The sequence below is a fragment of the Eurosta solidaginis genome, chromosome 1 (genome assembly GCF_040869045.1).
Source record: "Eurosta solidaginis isolate ZX-2024a chromosome 1, ASM4086904v1, whole genome shotgun sequence".
NCBI classification, from domain to species: domain Eukaryota; kingdom Metazoa; phylum Arthropoda; class Insecta; order Diptera; family Tephritidae; genus Eurosta; species Eurosta solidaginis.
The window spans coordinates 317,667,588-317,689,709 of record NC_090319.1 but is presented as its reverse complement, the minus strand read 5'-3'; the positions used below and the strand labels follow the sequence as shown (position 1 = coordinate 317,689,709).

General features: G+C 32.3%; 2 protein-coding genes across 2 annotated transcripts in view; both read right to left on the bottom strand.

The window, feature by feature from the left end:
- LOC137237695 (uncharacterized) overlaps positions 1-22,122 on the bottom strand; it is a 138,309-nt gene that overhangs the window by 72,843 nt on the left and 43,344 nt on the right. The gene's annotated exons all lie outside the window — the stretch shown is intronic.
- Positions 9,644-21,214, bottom strand: LOC137237694 (uncharacterized). The gene has a single exon (XM_067761721.1). It carries the CDS (start codon positions 19,865-19,867, stop codon positions 19,622-19,624), a length of 246 nt encoding a protein of 81 aa, XP_067617822.1. The 5' UTR covers positions 19,868-21,214; the 3' UTR covers positions 9,644-19,621.

Below are 22,122 nucleotides of genomic sequence, written 5' to 3'. Positions count from 1 at the left end.
TATTGCGGCCTTAGAAAATAAAAGTCTTGATTTAACTTTTATTTCGGGACTTTTATTTTTAAAAGTCCTAGTTTAACTGGTTCTATCGGACTCAAAAAATAAAAATCCGAAAATAATTCTTATCATGATCCAAATATATTTAAAGTCCAAAATTAATAGTTTTGCAAGGACTTGTATTATAAAAAGAATAACAGTTTCAGCCTCTGCTTTATTTACTTTGCCTTTCCTTTCTTTTACTTTCTTTTCCTTTCCTTTCCCTTCCTATGCCATCCTCTCCTTTCTCTTTCCTTCCTTTCCTCTCCTCTCCTTTTCTTTCCTTTCCTTAATTTTTCTTTCTTTCCCTTTACTTAATTTTTCTTTCCTTTCCTTTCCTGTCCTTTTTTTCCTTTCCTTTCCTTTCCTTTCCATTCACTTTTTTCGTTTCGATTCCTCTCTTTTCATTAATTTCGATTCATTTCTTTCGTTTTTCTTCTTTTCTTTCCTTTTCTTTTCTTTTCTTTCTTTTCTTTTCTTTTCTTTTCTTCCTTTACTCCAATTTCCTTACCTTTTCTTACCTTTGCTTTCCTTTACTTTTCTTTTGTTTGCTTTCATTTCCTTTACTTTCCTTTTATTTCATTTCTTTTTTCCTTTCGTTTCTTTCTATTAAATTTCCTTTCCTTTCATTTATTTTCATTTTGAAAAACTGTCGATAACTTTTCCATAAACACCCGATAATTTGAAAATAAATCGATTACTTTTCGATATCATATTAAGAGCTCTTTTATAACTGTTTGATAACAAAATAACATGGGTAACGTATCATTAACTTTTCGAAGAATAACACAGCCCCACCAAAAAAAAAGTGGGATGTTCAACGGAGGAAACAGGTCAATTATTATGGATTTTTAGTCGCTGAACACGAAACCGTTGTCAGAGTTCAAAAGTTGGTCCTTGTGCCTTATTGTCGCAGGGCCACATCGCTGCCTTTCATACTGTCATACGTTCATAGTACTTGGAAGCTCCAACAGAGAGCATTGATATGATATGCTCAATTCCTCGTCTTTATGCTGGAAAATTTTTACTGCGGCAAGGGAGCTTCACATTGTTCGTCATGTTGCTCTAGTTTGGTCGGCGTCCAAGGCTTCTTGCTCAACTGTGCGCACTCTCTCAATAAAAGAAATACATATATGAATGTACCTACTAGATTGCGTAAAAACATATATGTAAAAATCATTTCGATGCCACATTATTTGCATGCAATTCTAATTCAAATCCAAAACATTTCCATCTCGTTCAAATGCCGATAAAAGCGTCTGAGTTTGGGGTTAAAATGTTAAAATATTTAACATTTTCGCACCAATGACTTTTGTGTATTTATTGGATTCCAAACTGTCAGCATGCGAGACTACGCATACCAAAGCATTCAAGTGACAGCGTAAAATAGTAAATAACCGAGGGCAAAAGTTGCACAGTGGGGGTAGATATGCAAAGTATTGGTATGTGAAAGATTCGATTTGGAAATTTTGCCATTAAAAAATACATAGTATCCCACTGTAGTCATTTTGAACTAAATAGTTAAAGATAGAAGAAACGACACAAAAACTTTAGGCAATGGTATCAATTCATATCTACAGCGAAAGAAAAAAGCATGTAAAATCAACCGAATTATGCGTAAAATCAACCGAAGTTTCTGTAAATTGTTATACGTTCAATAACTGTTGAATCAACATCGCACAAATTGTTGATTTTAAATGGAGCTTTTACCATAAGAATACCAATAAAAATTCTTAAAATAAGTGATTTCCCTCAGCATAGAGTGAGAGTGAAGTATATTGATAATGTGACGAATATTCACATCACTAAGTGATACTAGCATCCCTAATTCGATACTAAGCAGGCACTTGTATGTACGTAAACAGATCAATCATCATTTACACATGTACATACAAGGCAGCAGAGAGATACTCACCATCAGCCGAAGTAGTAATCACATATACACACGCATATGGCTATGCGATAGACTATAAACTACAAATATACATGTACATATATGGCTGGTAACCAAGCATGAACTTCCCGAAGTTACTAGATCTTAGGAGAAATGGGTGGACAAGGCAACATAGAGTATAAAAGCAGTGAAAGCTGAGTAGTCAGTAATCAGTTTTGAATTAAGCACGCTATTGGTTGTGAAGTAGGTACTTACAAAGTAATCTAATAAAGACCATTTTGCATTATTGAATATTGGAGTTATTTATTCAACAGTTTAGCGATTCGAACGTTAGTAGAAGGTTTAGAATACGCGGAGTTTCCCTAAATTCGTTACAATATGATAGAGATATCTTTGGCACTATGGCAGTGGTCGGCGCGCCATAGCTCAATTGAGCCAGATTTGCTTCACACGTATTCTTAAAGCCCCATCACATAAGCAGTTTTTATATAGATGCGTTAGCGCAATCTTATGCATGATGAGTAGATTACACACATTTTTATGGAGAACGGCAGATCGAGCAACACTCGCGTCATCTGACATGAAAAAGTAGCCAACTTCCAACTTTTGTTGGAAGCAAAGCATATCGGCATTTGCTTTGACTAAGGGTGCTTTCATACTTTGCAATTGAAATTATTTTACCACTCAATTCTACTTTTCTAAAAATTTTCACATCTGTATGAAAAAGTTGATTGTTGCTCGGCCTTTACTCTTCATCGTTCAGTCGTTAGCGAGACAGTCACAAGTAAATACTGTGCACGGCGGCTGTCACCATGGACGGATCCAGAAGAGGCATTTTTGAGGGGGGTTACCTTCTCGAAAAAAATCCGATTTTTTCGGTATCCAAAATCGACTTAATCTGTGGTAGAGCCTATAGATTTGTTTTTTATCATACTTAAATCAAGCGGAAAAATCGGTAGTCTCAACCGAAATAAATGTTTATGTTAGCATTGCTCATCCATTCATCGGTCCGTGAGGTTAGCTTCACACGTTTTTTATTTTACAATAACTATCATTTAAGAAATATTTTCTAATGAAATTCAACACACTACTACTTCTGACCGCGACTAATACCGCTGTAAAAAAAATACTATTTCGAAATGAAATATAATTCTGTGATAATTCAGTACTTTACGAAGTATTTCCGTCATTTATAAGGCTACAATGCAAAAATTTTATATGAAAAACTTCGTAAACTCTATTTGACTATCTTGAAAAAAAGCGCGTTAGACGCCTACTAAGGCCGCTCGAATATTTTGAGAACTTTTGGCAATTCGCAAAATAAACCATTTCATGTACTTTATTACATATATATCGTTCCGGATTCGGTATGACTTAAGGGCCCATTACTGATACTGAGCATAGACTTGACTTGACTTGAGAACTGGCACTTACAGTTCTGTTAAATGAACATTGCATGTTACTGATTACAGAAAAGTTAGCAACACTTAACTTGACTTAGAAGTCTGTTGAATTTTGATTTTCTATGTAAGTTCTAAGTGACCTTTACATTTTGAAATGCCATTTGTTTGTTTCCTTTTCATTTTGACATTTTGTCATACAAATTGACATTTATTGATTATAATGCCAGATTGTATGCGCTAAGTGGAGTATAATCGTGGCTAAGTTGCCAAGTTTACGCCAAGCCAGGTCAAGTCTATGCTAAGTATCAGTAATGGGCCCTCTAGTATAACTATATCGAGTTCATTTTTTGATAACTCTAAACAATGGTTTCTCGTACTCTCGATCTTTATTCGTGGTATAATTGTTTGGCATATCTGATTACAATAACCTTCTGAGAGAAATTTGGTTACGAGCTCCTCTTCGTTTTCATCGATAACAGATAAATATAGTGTAACTAAACTTTGTTCCATTCCATCTTCTGAATGAGAAAAATGTAGATCATCATCACCATTCGAACCAGCACCATCGTCGAACACGTCATTGTCTTCGTCGTTTTCAAGACCATAATATACACTGTAGACGGCACTAAACTCCTCCTCAACACACATTTTTTAGTAATACAAAAGACCAATAGCAACGATTATATTATAAACATAATAATGAACAAGTAAGAACGGGATTGTCTTCGGCTGTGCCGAAGACTTCATACCTTTCATGAATGGGGCTGAACAATAATCTTATCCCGTTCGTAATCTCCGAATAATCGGATGTATAAGATAAGAAATATATAGTGAACAGATCTGCATACCTTAACGATTTTTAAGATAAATATAAAATAAAAAATAAAAAACAGGTAGGTACTTTGTGTGAGGATGCAAAGTTTCTGGTTTTTTGTGGTCTGCGTGTAAAAATTATGACTGCGAATCACGTACTTCAACAATATATGACGTAAACGTAACTATTTGATGAAATTTGATGAATTTTGAAGCTTATAGCCGTAAAAAGGGGGCAAAAATTGAGTTTATATGGGGTATATAATATATATACCACCGATCTCTATGATTTTTTCAGACAACAATATATGCTATACACGTAAGCATTTGGTGAAATTTGAAGCTTCTAGCTGTTAAAATGGGGAAGAAATTGCGCAAAGTTTCTTATCTGAACAATCGGTTGTATGGGATATATACTATATATACCACCGGTATCTATGATTTTCTCAGACAACAATATATGCTATACACGTAAGCATTTAGTGAAATTTGAACATATCTAAACAATTTTTAAGATAAATATAAAATAAAAGCAAGTAAGAACGGGACTGTCTTCGGCTGTGCCGAAGACTTCATACCTTTCATGAATGGGGCTGAACAATAATCTTATCCCGTTCGTAATCTCCGAATAATCGGATGTATAAGATAAGAAATATATAGTGAACAGATCTGCATACCTTAACGATTTTTAAGATAAATATAAAATAAAAAATAAAAAACAGGTAGGTACTTTGTGTGAGGATGCAAAGTTTCTGGTTTTTTGTGGTCTGCGTGTAAAAATTATGACTGCGAATCACGTACTTCAACAATATATGACGTAAACGTAACTATTTGATGAAATTTGATGAATTTTGAAGCTTCTAGCCGTAAAAAGGGGGCAAAATTTGAGTTTATATGGGGATTTTAATATATATACCACCGATCTCTATGATTTTTTCAGACAACAATATATGCTATACACGTAAGCATTTGGTGAAATTTGAAGCTTCTAGCTGTTAAAATGGGGAAGAAATTGCGCAAAGTTTCTTATCTGAACAATCGGTTGTATGGGATATATACTATATATACCACCGGTATCTATGATTTTCTCAGACAACAATATATGCTATACACGTAAGCATTTAGTGAAATTTGAACATATCTAAACAATTTTTAAGATAAATATAAAATAAAAAATAGGTAGGTAATCTGTGTGAGGATGCAAAGCTTCACGTTTTTTGTGGTCTGCATGTAAAAACTATGACTACGAATCACGTATTTCAAAAATATATGACGTAAACGTAACTATTTGATGAAATTTGATGAATTTTGAAGCTTCTAGCCGTAAAAAAGGGGCAAAAATGACAGTTTATATGAAGTATATAATATATATACCACCGATCTCTATGATTTTTTCAGACAACAATATATGCTATATACGTAAGCATATGGTGAAATTTGAAGCGTCTAGCTGTTAAAAAGGGGCAGAAATTGCGCAAAGTTTCTTAACTGAACAATAGGTTGTATGAGATATATACTATATATACAACCGATCTCTATGATTTTTCAGACAACAATATATGCTATATAGTTAAGCATTTGGTGAAATTTGAAGCTTCTAGCTGTTAAAATGGGGTAGAAATTGCGAAAAGTTTCTTATCTGAACAATCGGTTGTATGAGATATATACTATATATACCACCGATCTCTATGATTTTTTCAGACAACAATATATGCTATATACGTAAGCAATCGGTGAAATTTGAAGCTTATAGCTGTTAAAATGGGGTAGAAATTGCGAAAAGTTTCTTATCTGAACAATCGGTTGTATGAGATATATACTATATATACAACCGATCTCTATGATTTTTTCAGACAACAATATATGCTATATACGTAAGCAATAGGTGAAATTTGAAGCTTATAGCTGTTAAAATGGGGTAGAAATTGCGAAAAGTTTCTTATCTGAACAATCGGCTGTATGAGATATATACTATATATACAACCGATCTCTATGATTTTTTCAGACAACAATATATGCTATATACGTAAGTATTCGGTGAAATTTGAAGCTTCTAGCTGTTAAAATGGGGCTAAAATTTGCGAAAATATATATATATATATATACTATATATACCACCTATCTTTATAATTTTTTCAGACAACAATATATGCTATATACCTAAGCATTCGTTGAAATTTGAAGCCTCTAGCTCTTAAAATGGGGCAGTAATTACGAAAAGTTCCTTATGTGAACAATCGGTTGTGGGGGATATATACTATATATACGACCGATCTCATAAATTTTTTCAGGCAACAATATGTGCAATATACGAAAGTATATGGTGAAGTTTGAAGCTTCAATCTGTTAAATTGGGTAAGATATTACAAAAATCCTCTTTTTCTGAAAAATCGGTTGTATGGAGGATATATGCTATAGTGGTCCGATCCGGTCGGTTCACAAATGTCTAATCGGACACCCAAATACACCCGCTCACCAAATTTTATCAAGATATCTCAAAAATTGAGGGACTAGTTTGCATACAAACAGACAGACGGACAGATGGACAGACGGACATGGCTAAATCAACTCAGCTCTTCAACCTGATTATTTCGGTATACTTAATGGTGGGTCTATCTATTTTCCTTTAAGGACTTACAATTTTCGGTTTCGTGACGAAATTAATATACCATTTCATTTTCATGAAAGGTATAAAAAGAGAGCTGGCGCTGTAGGAATTCAAATATTTGCAAAATCACGTCTTCACTTTTATAAAACTTTTAAACAAATTATGATTTTTCGGATTTCACCAAGTGGAAGAGCGTCCCAAACTCTATACGACTCGACAAAAAAGTGAAAAATGATTTTTGACACGTAAGTTCCCTTTTCATAGACCAGGTCACATATACCTATCTTTGTGTTTTTTTTAGTCAACCATATATTTGTTTTATCATTCTCTACTTGATGTACATATTGTAACGATTTTTGGGGAGTTCCGCTTATTTGAAACCTTCTGCTAACGTTCGAATCGCTAAACTGTTGAATAAATCACTCAGTATTGCAAACTGGTCTTTATTTAGATTACTTTGGGAGTACTACTTGACAATTATACTTCACAACCAATAGCGTGATTAAATCAAAACTGATTACTTATTACTCAGCTTGCGCTGCTTTTATATTCTCGGTTTCCTCGTTCACCCATTTCTCCTAAGGTCTAGTAATTTCGCGAACTTCATGCTTGGTTACCAACCATATATATGAATATTTGTAGTTTGTAGCCATATGTGTGTGTAGATGTGAGTAACTACTTCGGCTGATGACTACATATTCCTATGTGTGAGATGAGATATCTCTTCGCCGCCTTCTACATAAGACTGGCTGCTTTATTGTTGTTGTGCATTTATTTAGTAGCAGCTAAGTGATGCTAATATTCGTCACAATATATTAGAACGATTTTCCGTCATCCCCTGTCGAATTTGATTTCGAGACAAACCGGTTTCGGTGTTGTGCCATCATCAGTGTCGATTTTCGTTCTGATCTGTTGGTGTCGTTTGTCTTGTATTTATTGTTCGTGTGTACATTCTCAACTTCTCTGGTCTTGGCACCTGTATTAGTTTTGGAGATATGCTTTTTTAAGAGTGATCGCCATTGTTTTTGTGCCATTTGTTTTGACAAACCAAGTTTCATGTGAACTTACATGTAAAAATATCGGCTACGCATCAAAGCGAGTACAACATTGGGAATATTTGAAACTATTTCTGAATCAAAAATCAAATTTTCTAAAAGTTTTGATATAAATTTTTTTTTTTTTTTTTTAATACACCATCTGCATGTTGGAATTTTAACTTTAATTCTCTGCACGGATTTTCATGATCTCGCTCTCACTAAAGCCGGTGTCCTTGGTGCCGTATGTCGTATCGCTGTATCCGTAGCCCTAACGTAATCAGCTGTTTATCATTACGACGGCAAGCCAAAACCCAATTGGTTGGCTACGATACGGTTACGACCTTAGCGGCACCAATAATCGATTGCATTGATTTTCATAAGGTTGGTCGGATCAGCTGTTATAAGGTTACCGATACGGTTACCGATAAAGCACCAATGTCTCCAGCTTAATGAACTTACATTTAAACTTCTGCCGACCACTACACCAGTGTTGCCACAACTTTTTCAGAAAAAAGGCTATATTGACAAAAATAAAAAGGCAAAAAAGGCTGAATAAAAATTTTTAAGGCTAAGAAAAAAAGCTAAAAGTTTAAGGCAGCTTTCCATGCGTTTTATTTATTTTTTCCTAAAAGACGTAACAGAGTAAGAGATGGTGTTTTATATGTGCAATAAAACTTATAATAAGGTTATACTATGGTACACCAATCCTTATTCAATATCGTTATTATAACAGCTTATGTAAGCCTGATTTTGGGTTGGCTATATATAAGCCTCATATAAAAGGTTGTAATACAGCAAGTAATTTCTTTTAATAATGCCTTATGAAATAAGCCTTACTTTTGCCGGTCCATAAACCTTATAATAAAGGTGTTATATTCTACCTTATGGGTTATAATAAATCCTTACGTAAATTTTTTCTTTATATGAGCTATAAGCCTTACACACAACGGTATCTTTCAAATAATAACAAGGAGTTATCCCATTCGTGTGGATGCGATTTGCAAAGGGTCGTGTCCGTCGTTTTACGCAGCATATACATATGTATGTATCATTGCATAGCTCTTTTGTCTACATGTGGACTTATAAAACCAGTTAAATGTTTCTGAAATCAAAAATTCAATTTCGCTCGGAAGCGTTTTCGAAGCAAATTAAATAGTCATAGAATCGAGTGGCAAATAAACGGAACAAAAATGATATTAGGTTGGTGTTGCCCTAATAAATTTACTAAACCTCGATATCTGCCTACCATAATACAATATTTGTTCCTTAGCCCTTCAAATTGTTTACATCTAGCCCAAATTCATTCAATGTTCTTAAAATTGAGTCTACATAAAACTGTTTATCTAGATTTTCTAAAATTTTGAAAAACGGAGAAAAATACTAAATCTAACCTGAAAAAAGCTAAAATGGCAACACTGCCCTACACATCCATCATACGATCAAATAGTGAGCGCCATGAGCATAAGTTTCTCTTTGAAATTGACTGGTGAAATATTTGCATAATATTGACTGTTGTTCGCTGTTGATATGACCAATGAAATTAGTGCTTTTAACAAAAAAATCGGCAAGTTTGATTGGAGATTTATCATTTTACTGAATATTGTTAACTTGAGACCACAGTTTCTCTACTGTTGAAATAACTAAAAAAATGTGTTCTCTTGACAAAAAACAAAAAACACTCCGTTGAATTAAACATAAAGCGATCAATTTTACTGAATGACTGTTATTTAAAGACCAACTCACTCTATATGTTGATTTTACAAGCGTATTTTCTTTCGTTGTAACGATTAGTGGCAATAATAGTTGCTTAACACTTACCATTTGTAAATGAACCAAAGAACGTAAATAAAACAAATATAATAAAACATAAAATAGTTTAATATTTACTCAATCTAAACAATATAATAATAATAAATAAAATATTTAAATATTTTTATGCACGTTTTTTTCGAACATTTATTTAGTATATAATGTTCATTGTTCACATAATTCTAAATGTAGATTGTGCTATATAAAATGTATATTTTTATTGCTTGTATATATGTACATATATACATGTAGTGAATATATACGCATGCATATATGTAAATATTTAATAAGTTAATTTGTGTTCATTAGTAACAAACCATTTTTTTGATGAGTAATTAAGTCAATTACTGCGTTTTTTCGTGTGTTTGGTTTTTTTGTATGATCACATTATATAACTTTTTCTTATTTTTTATATGAGAGTAAGTGCTTATTCATTAACATATTAAGCAGCTAGTATTATGATTATTGATATCTTTTACATCGATATTTTTATTGATATTTATGTAGTTATTAATATATTTTTAAGATTAAAATCTTATTTACAAAAAAAAAAAATGAAGAATCAGGTTTTAAGGCTCTCTGTGCTTAGTATCGTATAAAAACGTAAAACATATTTACATACATACATTTATGCTACTTTTTTTTATTAAAATCTAGATTTTGTGCGAATGCATGTTTTTGATTTAGAACTAAATTTTTTTTTTTTTCATTAGTATGATATGAAGTTTTAACAAAATTTCTTCATAATGAAATAAAAAAAAATATTTGATTATCCTACTACTATTAATTTTTATTTATTTATATATCATTATTATAGCTCTACTCTAAAATGTGAATATTTTTTATGTATTAACAAAATGTTTTTTGATTTTGGCTTTGATATATTCATGTCAGCTGGGATATCAAGTTGTCTGGTTAAAAATTATTTGTCGCCAGTTTTTGTTTTGGTTCCACAAAGCGAGTTAACCGGTGAACCTGGTAACCCAACCTGCGTGAATATAGCCATTATACAGGGTATTATTTAAGTACGGCACCAAACTACAGAAGATGATTGTTTGAGTAATTTTAAGATGAAAAGTTCACTCTAATATACTGTGAGGAATATTAGCATCACTAAATTGAAACTAAGCAGCCACTCGTATGTACCTAAACAAATCAGTCATCATTTAAGCACATACATACAAGGCAACGGAGAGATATTCACAAACACATGTAATCATCAGCCGAAGTAGTACTCACATATACACACACACATATGACTACAAACTGCAAATATACATGTATATGGCTGGTAACCAAGCATGAAGTTCGCGAAATTACTAGACCTTAGGAGAAATGGGTGAACGAGGAAACCGAGAGTATAAAAGCAGCGCAAGCTGAGGCATGACTAATCAGTTTGATCTAAACACGCTTTTAGTTGCGAAGTATAATTGTACTACTCCAAAAGTTGTCTAATACAGACCATTTTGCAATACAGAATATTGGAGTGGTTTATTCAACAGCTTAGCGATTCGAACGTTAGCAGATGGTTTCAAATAAATGGAATTTCCCTAAATTCGTTACAATACATAGATCCAGAAATGCTTAATTTAAAGACCCAGGGTGTCGTACTTCAAACAAAAAACTGCTTTTCCTACCTTTCTTAAACTTTTATTTTGTTCAAATTCAACAGCAATATTATGAACAGTAAGATGCTTATTTAGCCAAAAGAGATAAAGATTATTAAGTCCACTGATTACCAAGAAAACAACCTAAACCATTTCTTTGACAAAAAAAAAAAAAAATTGTGCGCCATTGACTTTTTATCAATTTTTCTATTTCCTTCGAATTATCCAGTTACAAATACAACATTATTGTATCTAGTGTTTCTTTCATATGTCGCTTCGTTTGCGAGATAAAAAATAAAAATCACTTTAAAAAATTTTGACATCCAATATTTTTTATCTTACTTAACAATTACTTAAACAATCACCTGCTGTAGTTTGACCATGTACATAAATAACACCCTGTATATATGAATTTATGCACGTTAGGGTATTTCTCAAATGTATTAGATGAAAGGTTCTACAAAATAAAATACTCTAAGAGTAACTATGAAAAATGTGATTTTTAAGCATTCGTATACCTTTTAAAAACGACATAAAATATTTTGGGGCTAGCAAATCTACAATCCACTCATATATTTGATTTTGATGTCATCGTAGCACAGAGGTTCGTGTCTCCGCTATGAAGCACAACTCGTCTTGTAGCGAGTCAAGTAACCACTGCCGCGAGTCCTCAATAATTGCCGCTAGATGACTCTAACTCTCCTGTGCACGCCTAGCCTAGAGAGTTGCCAACAAGCATACATACAAGTGAAGCTAATATAAGCGTGTTAAAAATAAACGTATGCCTTTTACCCCTGCGTGTTTCGACGCAAATTTTTGCCTTCATCAGAGGGCCTATTAAACATTTTTTCTTCAGACTGCAAACCAATCGAAAATGGTTGTGTTTTGTAATATTTCAGACTGTAAACGAGTTTATTGCTTAATAAATAAGCGCCCTGAGGAAAATGCAAAATGGTGCCAAAACGCGTAAAGGTAAATATATACATTTACTAAATATAACCATTAACATAATAAATATAATTAAATAAATAAATATTTCGTAATAAATATGCGTAATTATATTCGTAAGTTTGAATCGGATATAAAATATAGTTCTAGCTCATTTTGGAGGGTTGTCAACTCCAGAAAATCTTGCTCAAGTATTCCGTCTGTGGTTTATCTCAATGATTTGCAGTAAATAGGTTTATCTTCATTGAACAGCATGGTTTCGTAAAAGGTCATTCAATGGTCTCAAATCTGGCAGTGTTTTCGGAATATTGCATCTAAGCGTTTCAAAACCGACTTCAAGTTGATACTGTATACACAGACTTTTCGAAGGCTTTTTACAAAGTAAGTCACAAAATGTTAATATCAAAACTTAGAGTTCTAGGATTTCACTCCATCCTTTTAAATTGGTTTGAATCCTATCTCTCGTGTCGTAAATGTAAGGTCGTTGTTGATGGGTTCTCATCGAATTCGTTCATTGCGACGTTTGGAGTTCCTCAGGGTAGCATATTGGGTCAACTTCTTTTCATTATCTTCATAAATGATATATCCAGTTGTTTCAAGTACACTAATTTTCTTTTGTATGCTGATGATTTAAAGTTGTATTCGTCAATTACAAGTAAGGAGAACGTGTCGAATCTCCAATCTGATTTACATAAAGTCGCGATTTGGTGTAAACGAAATAAACTAAATTTAAATATTAAAAAAAAATGCTCACATGTCTCCTACTCTAAGTAGGAGAAGTCTCGCTGGCTTCTGCCTACATCTTACAATATTAGTGGGCTTCCACTATCCACTTTAAGTGAAATTATCGATCTTGGTGTTGTATTCGATTCCAAGTTTCTGCTTCACAGCCATTTGAGCTACGTAATTGCAAAAGCATATTCAGCACTTGCATTCATTAGACGTTTTGGCTATGACTTTTCTGATCCCTACACTTTAAAATTGCTGTACACCTCGCTTGTACGTTCCAAATTAGAATACGCTGTTTTTGTCTGGAGACCATACTATGGTTGTCATATTAAGAGGCTTGAGCGAGTTCAAAAAGTGTTTGTCCGCTTTGCGTTGCGGTCCTTAAACTTCAGAGATTCCTCCTTATAGGAGTCGTTGTTTGCTTATTAGCTTAAAGTCCTTAGATACTAGACGGTCCATTCTGTCCCTCACTTTTGTGTTCGACTTAATAAGTGGATTAATTGACTGTCCCTTCTTGCTTGAGAGAATGCGTTTTAATATCCCGCAGAGGAGTTTACGGACTCACGATATTTTCTGGTTGGGCTTTGTTAGAACTAATTACGCAACTAATGCTCCGATTTTTAGAGCTTTGAAAGAATTTAATTCGCTTATGAACCCTGGAAATCTTGATATTTCCTCTACGAAAGATGTATTTAAACAAAGACTAAATGAACTTTTTCTTAGCTAATTAGTTTTTAAGTTAAAATAATAATGGTGGTCATTTTTTTAGATGCTTTTTCTTCTTGTAATATGTGAAATTTTTTTATATTTTCTAGATTAATATTGAAATAAATAAATAAATCATTAACTGAACTGGAAAAGTAATTCCAAAAATTTCACTTCACCTGCCAAAAGTAAAATCAACTCAAACCCAGAGAAACTTGGTTTTTATGATTTTTCACAAAAACAGATATGACCAAAGCTCTATAGTCCAAGATTATTATCATTGAGAAAAAAGTTCTACCCATTTCATGATGTTTTTATGAATCGCTTTAGAAGTTGTGACTCTCTTTTGGTTTATGATGTGATCTATAAAATTCAAATATTTTTCTGTGTGAGGATTTTAACTGCAGTTAAGCTTAATGCAGAACAATGTTACGAGGTCATCAATTTTATTTTAAAAAATGGTTTAAAAAATTTAACTTTCGTCTACATATTGTATTTTAAGGTCTCCGTTTTAGTTGCGCCGCTATTCGCGCCTATAAAGAAAGCACGAAATTCGATAAAGCAAAAAAATTATCAATTTTACAAGCAAAATCATATGAAATTACCTCTGTACTGTAACAACCAGAGCAAACGGAAATAGTTAATTATACAAAAACATAAATAGTATAGCATCAATTTGTATGTATGTAATAACCAAGTCATTAAAGAGGAGTTTAATTACTTTATGCCAAATTAAAAAATTCTTTTTGTTGATTTCTTTGTTGTTGGGCCAATATTTAAAATTTATGTGTTGATATTTATTGAGCTTTACGGCCGATTTCAAGTTAGTAGTCGGAAGTTATGATTAATAAATTGTGAATTGTTTTCAATGTTGTTTGTTTATATGTTATAATTTAATGTTATATGTATGTAAGTGAAATTTTAATGTGAAATTGTTGAATATTTTGTAATTGTTTTATGTTTTGTCAAATAAACTAGGCTCCCTGAAGAAGGTGCAAAATAGCACCGAAATGCATAGGAGAGAAAGGAAAACTCAGCGCTTTGCCTTATAATTTGAAATTGGCCGTAAAGCTCAAAAAAAATAATACATCACCGTAGTTCAACACTTAGACCTACTATACATTTTAATATTTATCCATATTTACTTTTCTTAGATAGAATTCCAAGTATCGAAATTCGTTGAATGCATACTAGAGCTACCTCTATCCGGCTGTGCACACTATAGTTTGAATAAAAATTGAAAAGTTACTGTCATACAGAGTAAAAGTTAACAAAGTGGATTCAGTTTTCAATTAACGTTATAGCAATTTTAAGTGGTCATAAGGTCAATTGACCTTATGTTCGTTGACCTTATGTCACTCCGGCATTAAATTGTTGCATTATCATTGACATTGATACATGTATAAAGTTTCTTCTGACTGATCTTAATACCATTAAAATGGTTCATGAGGCCAATTGGTCTTACGTCCGTTGAATTTAAGTAACCTCATCATCAAATTACTGCATTGTCATCAATCTTTGATAAGTGTACAAAGTTTTAATTGAATCTGTCCTTTTAAAGTGGCTCAAAATCAAGTTCCAAGGAGCTGGTTATGTACAAACATACAGGTGAAGCTAATAAATATAAGGGTCCTAAAAAATTGCGTTGGATCATGGAACGTATTGGAAAGCACGGTATCAGGAAAGAAATACAATAAAGGTATCGGAGTTGGATGTATAGTTTCGTGCATTGCAAAAATATTCACATTTATGTTCAAGCTTTTGTGAAGTACGATCGCAAGCTTGGAGAGATTTTTAAGTATGCTTGATTTGTTTTAAACATCATTTATTATTTTGAAGAAATTACATAAATAGCCTGCCTAGGTAATAATAAATAAATATGTACCTATTATTATTTCCTATTGCACTTCAAAAAAATATAACTAAAAAAAGAATTGATTTAAAGTTTGTGAAAAATTAATCTCTAAATCTGTTACAAAAAAGATTATTTATAAACTCTTCTGATAAGAAAGCATTTTTTAACAAAACTTATGAAAGCATCGCAAATAAAAATATTTTTTATGAATTATGAAAAGAAGCGTATAAAGGGCTGCGCTTTTATTTGATTAATCGAGTAAGTTAAAATAATCAACTAAGCGATTGTTTGCTGAATCAATTCGAAGCGAGTAATTTCAAAAATTGTCAATCGTCAAAGTGAAAACTTAAAGAAAAGAAAACTTAAAAAAAACTTATATGCCAGTCTCTTTAAGTATATGATTAATCAAATAAATGATCTTAAAATTGATTTATGTGTTAAATAATCAAAAAAATATATTACTAGAAGAAATTTCAATTATTCTACGTTTCTTTAATAAAAAATAATTCATTAGTTGAGTGTCCGATCTTTCTCTTTAGTGAAGCAAAATTTATATAAACCGATACGTGCTTTTTTTGGAAAAAAATATAATTGCTCGATTGATAATTCAATAATTTTTCTCTCCTATCAAGAACAAAAATATTAATCGATTAAGTTTCCATTTCGACTAATTTTATTTTGAAATTACTCAACTAACTAATTTATAGCTCTTTTCGATGAATAAGAAACAATTAACTGCGCGAATAGTTGTATTCCATTATAACTGAAAAACTAAAATAAGCTGATAAATTGATTAAAAAAATAGACTACCTACCAATGAGCTCAAAATGAACAAAAGATTAAATCCAAAACTAAAATAAATGAAAAATAACTGATTACTGTGTAAAATGCGATTATCGATTATTTGATTAAAAAATAATCTTAGCAATATGCAAGAAATTAACAGAAGATTAAATCCAAAAACCAAATTAATGAACAGTAACTGAATCCTTGCATTTAGTCTATATAAGGTCTTTATTCGCCGGAAGCTCACTGCCTGTGAAAACTTGCTCTTTGATTATTAGATATTGAAATTGCGCGATTAATTAAATGAATTCTTAAAAAAAAATTTTTTCAATATGATTTCTTCTAATTTTTTTTAGTTAAAACAATTTAATTACTAGGGCGATCTATATTCTGAAGCAAAAGTTGAAATGAATCGATTGCTCCTTTTCTTTGCGAAAATTAGATAAGTCGCATAATTAAATTTTTTCTTTTCGATAAATATAAACAACTAAAACATTTCCATTTCGACAAATCAAATTTAAGAATTTTTCGACTAACTAAATTGTTCACTTTTCGATTGATGAAAAATTATTGATCACCACTCGAGAAGTTGTTCTCTCTCTTACAGAAAAAACTAGAATTTTTCAGTTACTAAAGTATACTTTCCCCTCAAATATCGAAAAAAATAAATCCAGAAACGACTTTAATCAAAAGTTACTTATTTGTTATGCAAACTTCCTCTTTGATTTCTGGAGATTATTCGGTTATTTCAACTTTCTATATTTAAAAAAAAATCATTAAAAATTCGTTCAGTTGATTGCCCATGTTAGCTTAACTTTGATGAATCAAAAATTAGAAGAAATCGTTTGTTTAAATTATATTACAGTCTGATAAATAAAAAATAAAACACTTTTATCGTGTTGTTTCGCTTTGTCGCTTTGACATCGCTTTAAGAAAACAATGAAACGCCTTGCCGGTTTGAGTTATCTTTCTTCTTTATTAAGCAAAGGTTACGACCAATCGATTAAACATAAATACATTTCCCTCTTCGACTAATAGAAAATAGATTGTCATATGAAATTTTAAATCGAATTCGATAGCAATCACATATCTATAATCTCTTCTGAGAAAGTTATTGCAATCTCGCCTTACATACAATCGTTGAGTGAACAATCATTGGTGTTTATATTTGTTGGGACACTAATTTTTACTTTTGTGGGAATCTTTTGGAGCTTTTCGGCCGATGGTTTTAAGCAAAAAACAAGGTTTTTTCTTTTTATCCTTCTACAAGTTTTTGTGCTATTTTGCACCTTCCTTAGGGAGTCTGTTTATTTGAACAAGAAACATGAAATAATTATAAGATTAAGAAAGGGACTTGTTTTTTGCTTAAAACCATCAGCCGAAAAGCTCTAAAAGATCCCCACAACAATATTTGATTGTATAAAAATTACAATACAATCATAGGTCACAAGCATGTCTAGTCTTCAATCATGGATCATCAGGTTTATTGCGAAGAAAGTGCTTACAATCAAGTTTATTGCCGATTGTAATCTTTACACTAACATAAAAGCAATCAAATTTATTGCAAGCGTTGATTGTAACTTTTTTAGTCACAAAAAAAAAACCCAATAAAATTGTTTAGCATCAAATAAGCAGAGAAAGTGTTGATTTTAAATCAAAAAGATTGTAAATTTTTACCGTTTTGCTGCCTGCCTTATTAATGCAGATTAAAAATATACGATTATCTAAGTTATTTTCCTATTCAATTAGAGCAATATAGTTAACTACTCGATTAATCTTTCTTCCTTTTTTAATTTTAGAAACTAGTTAATTACTCGAGGAAATTTTCTCCTTGAATTATCATAAATTTGAATTAATCAATTTGTTACAACAAATTCAATTAATCGATTTATTAAGCTTTTTAAAGTAATTGTGATTCATCGAAATTGCTCAATTATTCACATAACCGTACTCCATACAAAATATTCACTAAAGAAAGCATTCAACAAAATTTTCACTTCTCAAAACTGCATTAAAACATTTTATCACAAAAATAATAAAAAATTTAAATTAATAATAATCGCATCTAAAGTAATATCTTATTACAAAATTAATGATTAATATGAAATTAACATTCTTAAAAACAATTAGCATTTGCACAACAATTATTATTTTTTTTTTTAAGAAAAAGTAATTATACTAAAAAAGTTTATTTTTCGGTGAACTTTAAATGGATTTGGGGATTTGGTAATGATTTAGCCGACATCTTATGTACTTACCTACTAACATACATATGTATGTACACCATTTGTTATTTACAATGAAGCTTATCGCTGTTGAAGCATTATTCAAAATCCTTAAATAGCAAAATTGGAAGCGCACAATTCTGTGAGCATAAGACCGTATCGAGAAGACCCAAAGCCTCCCCAGCATACATTTGGCGTATTCATATCAAATCACTGTTAACTTATCTGCTTGTCTCCAGTGTATTTTCCTTTGTAAACTGTGTGAAAAATATAACCACATAAGCAAATAAGCTGATATCTGGGGTGACTCTAATTGTTTTTCCTAACGGTTTTTGGCAATTTAATAAAAATTGATTAAGTTTTCGAACTAAATGAACCCCAGATTCGAACAGAACACGTCGAAGAACATAAAGGATTGATGACAGTCTGTGATCGTTCGCACCTATTGGGTGGGGCGAAGCACTGCTACAACAACAAGAACATAAAGGTGTGTAGATCTAGGTAAATGTGTAGAGAACTTCCCTTTTTCCTATGCGAGTGCTATTGATGGTAACAGGCCGTATGAATAAAAATTGAGCATTTGCTCACACTCGAGTTTCCGTGTAAAATATGGGGTTTTTGTTTTTGGTGTACAAACGAAACGCCATTCTTTTACTCGGAGACTCGAGTCTGAGCAAATGCTCGCTTAGTTTTGGTTACACACACAAAACAGTCTCCCACCTTTTATTCGGAAACTCGAGTCTATGCAAATGCTCACTTTTTATACACAAGGACGAATAAGAATTTAACAGGCCTACAACTATCTTTTGTTTTGTCGATACCGTCTAATGCGTACACTTGTATGCGCATTTAAAGGGCATTGAATTCCTAAGCTACTCATAATTATTGGATATTTCTTTCGATATTCCACGCGTTGTATAGCATTTTTTATTTTTAGTCGTAACTTATTACATCACAATCGGTTGCTATTACAACGCTTATGTTGCTTACTTGTCCCTTTGTTTTACGTGACCGTTCTAGCTTTTGCGACGTTCACATCATTCGCAGCTAATCCATATTACTCGCCTTTGCTAATATCCCAACAAAAAATCCATTTTAACCCAACGTATTATCTCATTCTCATTTCACTGCAGTTCAGTCTCATTTGTGCTGTGCTGTTTTTGTTTTCTTCAATTGCGTCGATCGCCGGCGCGTGCAGCGATCTTTCGAGATTTTTCCTGCTCACGCAAATCCTTAATCGCTCCCACTGTGCCGAACATCACTTTGGCGGTTAGTTGTGTAGATTTACCACCACCGCCAGCCGATAGGCTGCTATTCGCTTCACGATCCAGCCCGGAGCTACCATTGGCATAGGCGCTCGTATACGAGACATAATTGTTGTTTAGATCACGACCACAACTGCATTGATGTGACATTTTGATGTTGTTTGTTTTTTCAAAATTTATTTTTGGAAATTTCTTTTCCTTATTTAAAGTTTTGTTTTTAATTTTAAAAGTTTTTTTTGAAATGTTTAAATATTTTTTGGTTTTTGTTAAAATTTGTATATTTTTAGAAATTTCTTTCTGCTATTGTCTAGCACTTGTTTATCGCTATCGCCCTCCTAGACGTATACGTAACGTATAAGATATTTACGAGTAACGCGCAAAATTGCAGCAGGATTTGTTTTTTTTTTCTCCTCGAAATTTTTTGGTTTATCTCTGGCAGCGCTTCTTATGGTTTTTACGAATTGCTTGTTGTTTTTCTTACAAAACTTCTGCTAAGCGTTTTCAGACTTTTTTCGTATGAAAGCAGGATCTCTTAAAAAGCTCAATTTAAAATTGCTTTAAAATTGTATCTTTATTGTTGCTGCTTTTTGATAATCTCAAACTTATTTTGTAATTTTCGAACTTTTTTTTGTTGTATTTTTTTAATTTTTATTTTATTTTATATCATTAATTTTATTTTATCAGTCAAACGTAAATGTTCTTCATCCGTTACCATTGATGGAATAAACCGCTGCAGTGAAATTTTTACGCGTTACTGAACTGCACCAACGTGTTGCGTTTATTTAGAGAAATTCTGTGATCGCGCGCTGCTACGACACGCTGCTACCTATAACGTCGCTGTCAGCTGTGCGATCGTCCAATCCAATCTTTCGCGCCTCGCACAAACTGGCAAAACATCGAAAATATTGGAAATAAGTTTCAATAGTGTCTGAGGGAAAAGGCCAAAAAGGTGCTCAATGCAAAAACAAGCAGCAAATACTTCGTACAACTGATCGTTTGTATGTATGTATACCGCACATACGCGCCACAAAAAATAATCACACACTCAAGCTCGACGCTGCCGAAAACCTACAAAGAAAATGAAAAACTTTCGTTTCTTAATCGTCTGCTCGCTATCTGTGCTTAGCGTTATCCCCTTCAAAATCGCATTTGTACTCGCAATCGATCGTTGATATGAGGCGCCCATGCAGAGAGCCTACTTACGAGTACATTCATTGGTTTTGGAACAACGTGCGTGGATGTGGAGTGGGCGGCAGATTATCACAGTCGTTTGTTGGGTTTGCGTTATGTTTTCTTTTTTCTGCTCGCTGATAACCAGGCAATTGCTAATCTCCACACACTCCTACATACTCATACATCGCTTGTATTATTATTATTATTGCTTTAGCTTGACGTCACTTTTGTTGTTATCGTATATGTATTCAGTTCGAAATGCGCTGCAATTTTGTTAACACTTTCACAGACTCAATAGAACTAATTTCATAAAAAATCTTTGTTTTCATTCATACATCGCTCAGCCAGTTATATTCGGCATTCGATCGCACATTACTGAGTAATTTTGAGCAGTGTCGATCCGGCCAAACTGCTAGTTGTGAACAGGCATGATAAATGAATTTTTTCATTTTGTACCAAACGAAGAAAAAAAATGTACCAAATCATCCAAAAATGTACCAAAAGCCTTAGGATGTGAATTTGAACCAAACTACAGCTATATTCTGCTTCTTTATCCAAAAACTGTTTTTAGTCAGGAAACTTTCTAACACAAATTAAAGGTAGTATAACAGGGAAATATGATTTATGAAGAAATACTTTTCCAGTAAAAATAATAAAAGAAGTTTATCGATTGAAGCGTACAATTATGTGCATATATTAAAAACATTTCTTTATTGAGTACCAGTAAGGAACATAAAATTAATATTAAAAAAAAAATAACAGCTGCATTCAATGCAAAAACATTTTAGGTACAAAGATTTAGATTCTGGTATAAAATTTGACAAATTGGTGCCTACATCTATACCAATAATTCATGTTTCAATCACTACATTAACAGTTCTTCTTCTTTGAGTTCTTTGAATACCCCAGTTGACAAAAAGCTTTCTTTCGTATATATATTATGACAACTACTGTTAGTTGATTTCATCACGTCTTTAGTTTTTATTAAATTCGAAACTTTGTTTATTTGAATTTCTACACTTAGTTTTAATAAAATTTTGTATAGAAATTATCCTTTCTACGTTTGCAGATGAATGTGGAATCGACAATATGCCTTGAACGATTCTATAAATATTGGAAAACATTTTCGCAATTAATTTATTTTTAACTGATCTTAAATCTTCCCAAAAGCTGCATATATTGAAGTTCTTGAACTTTTTAAGGCACTCATGCTCTGCTAAAGCTCAAAATTC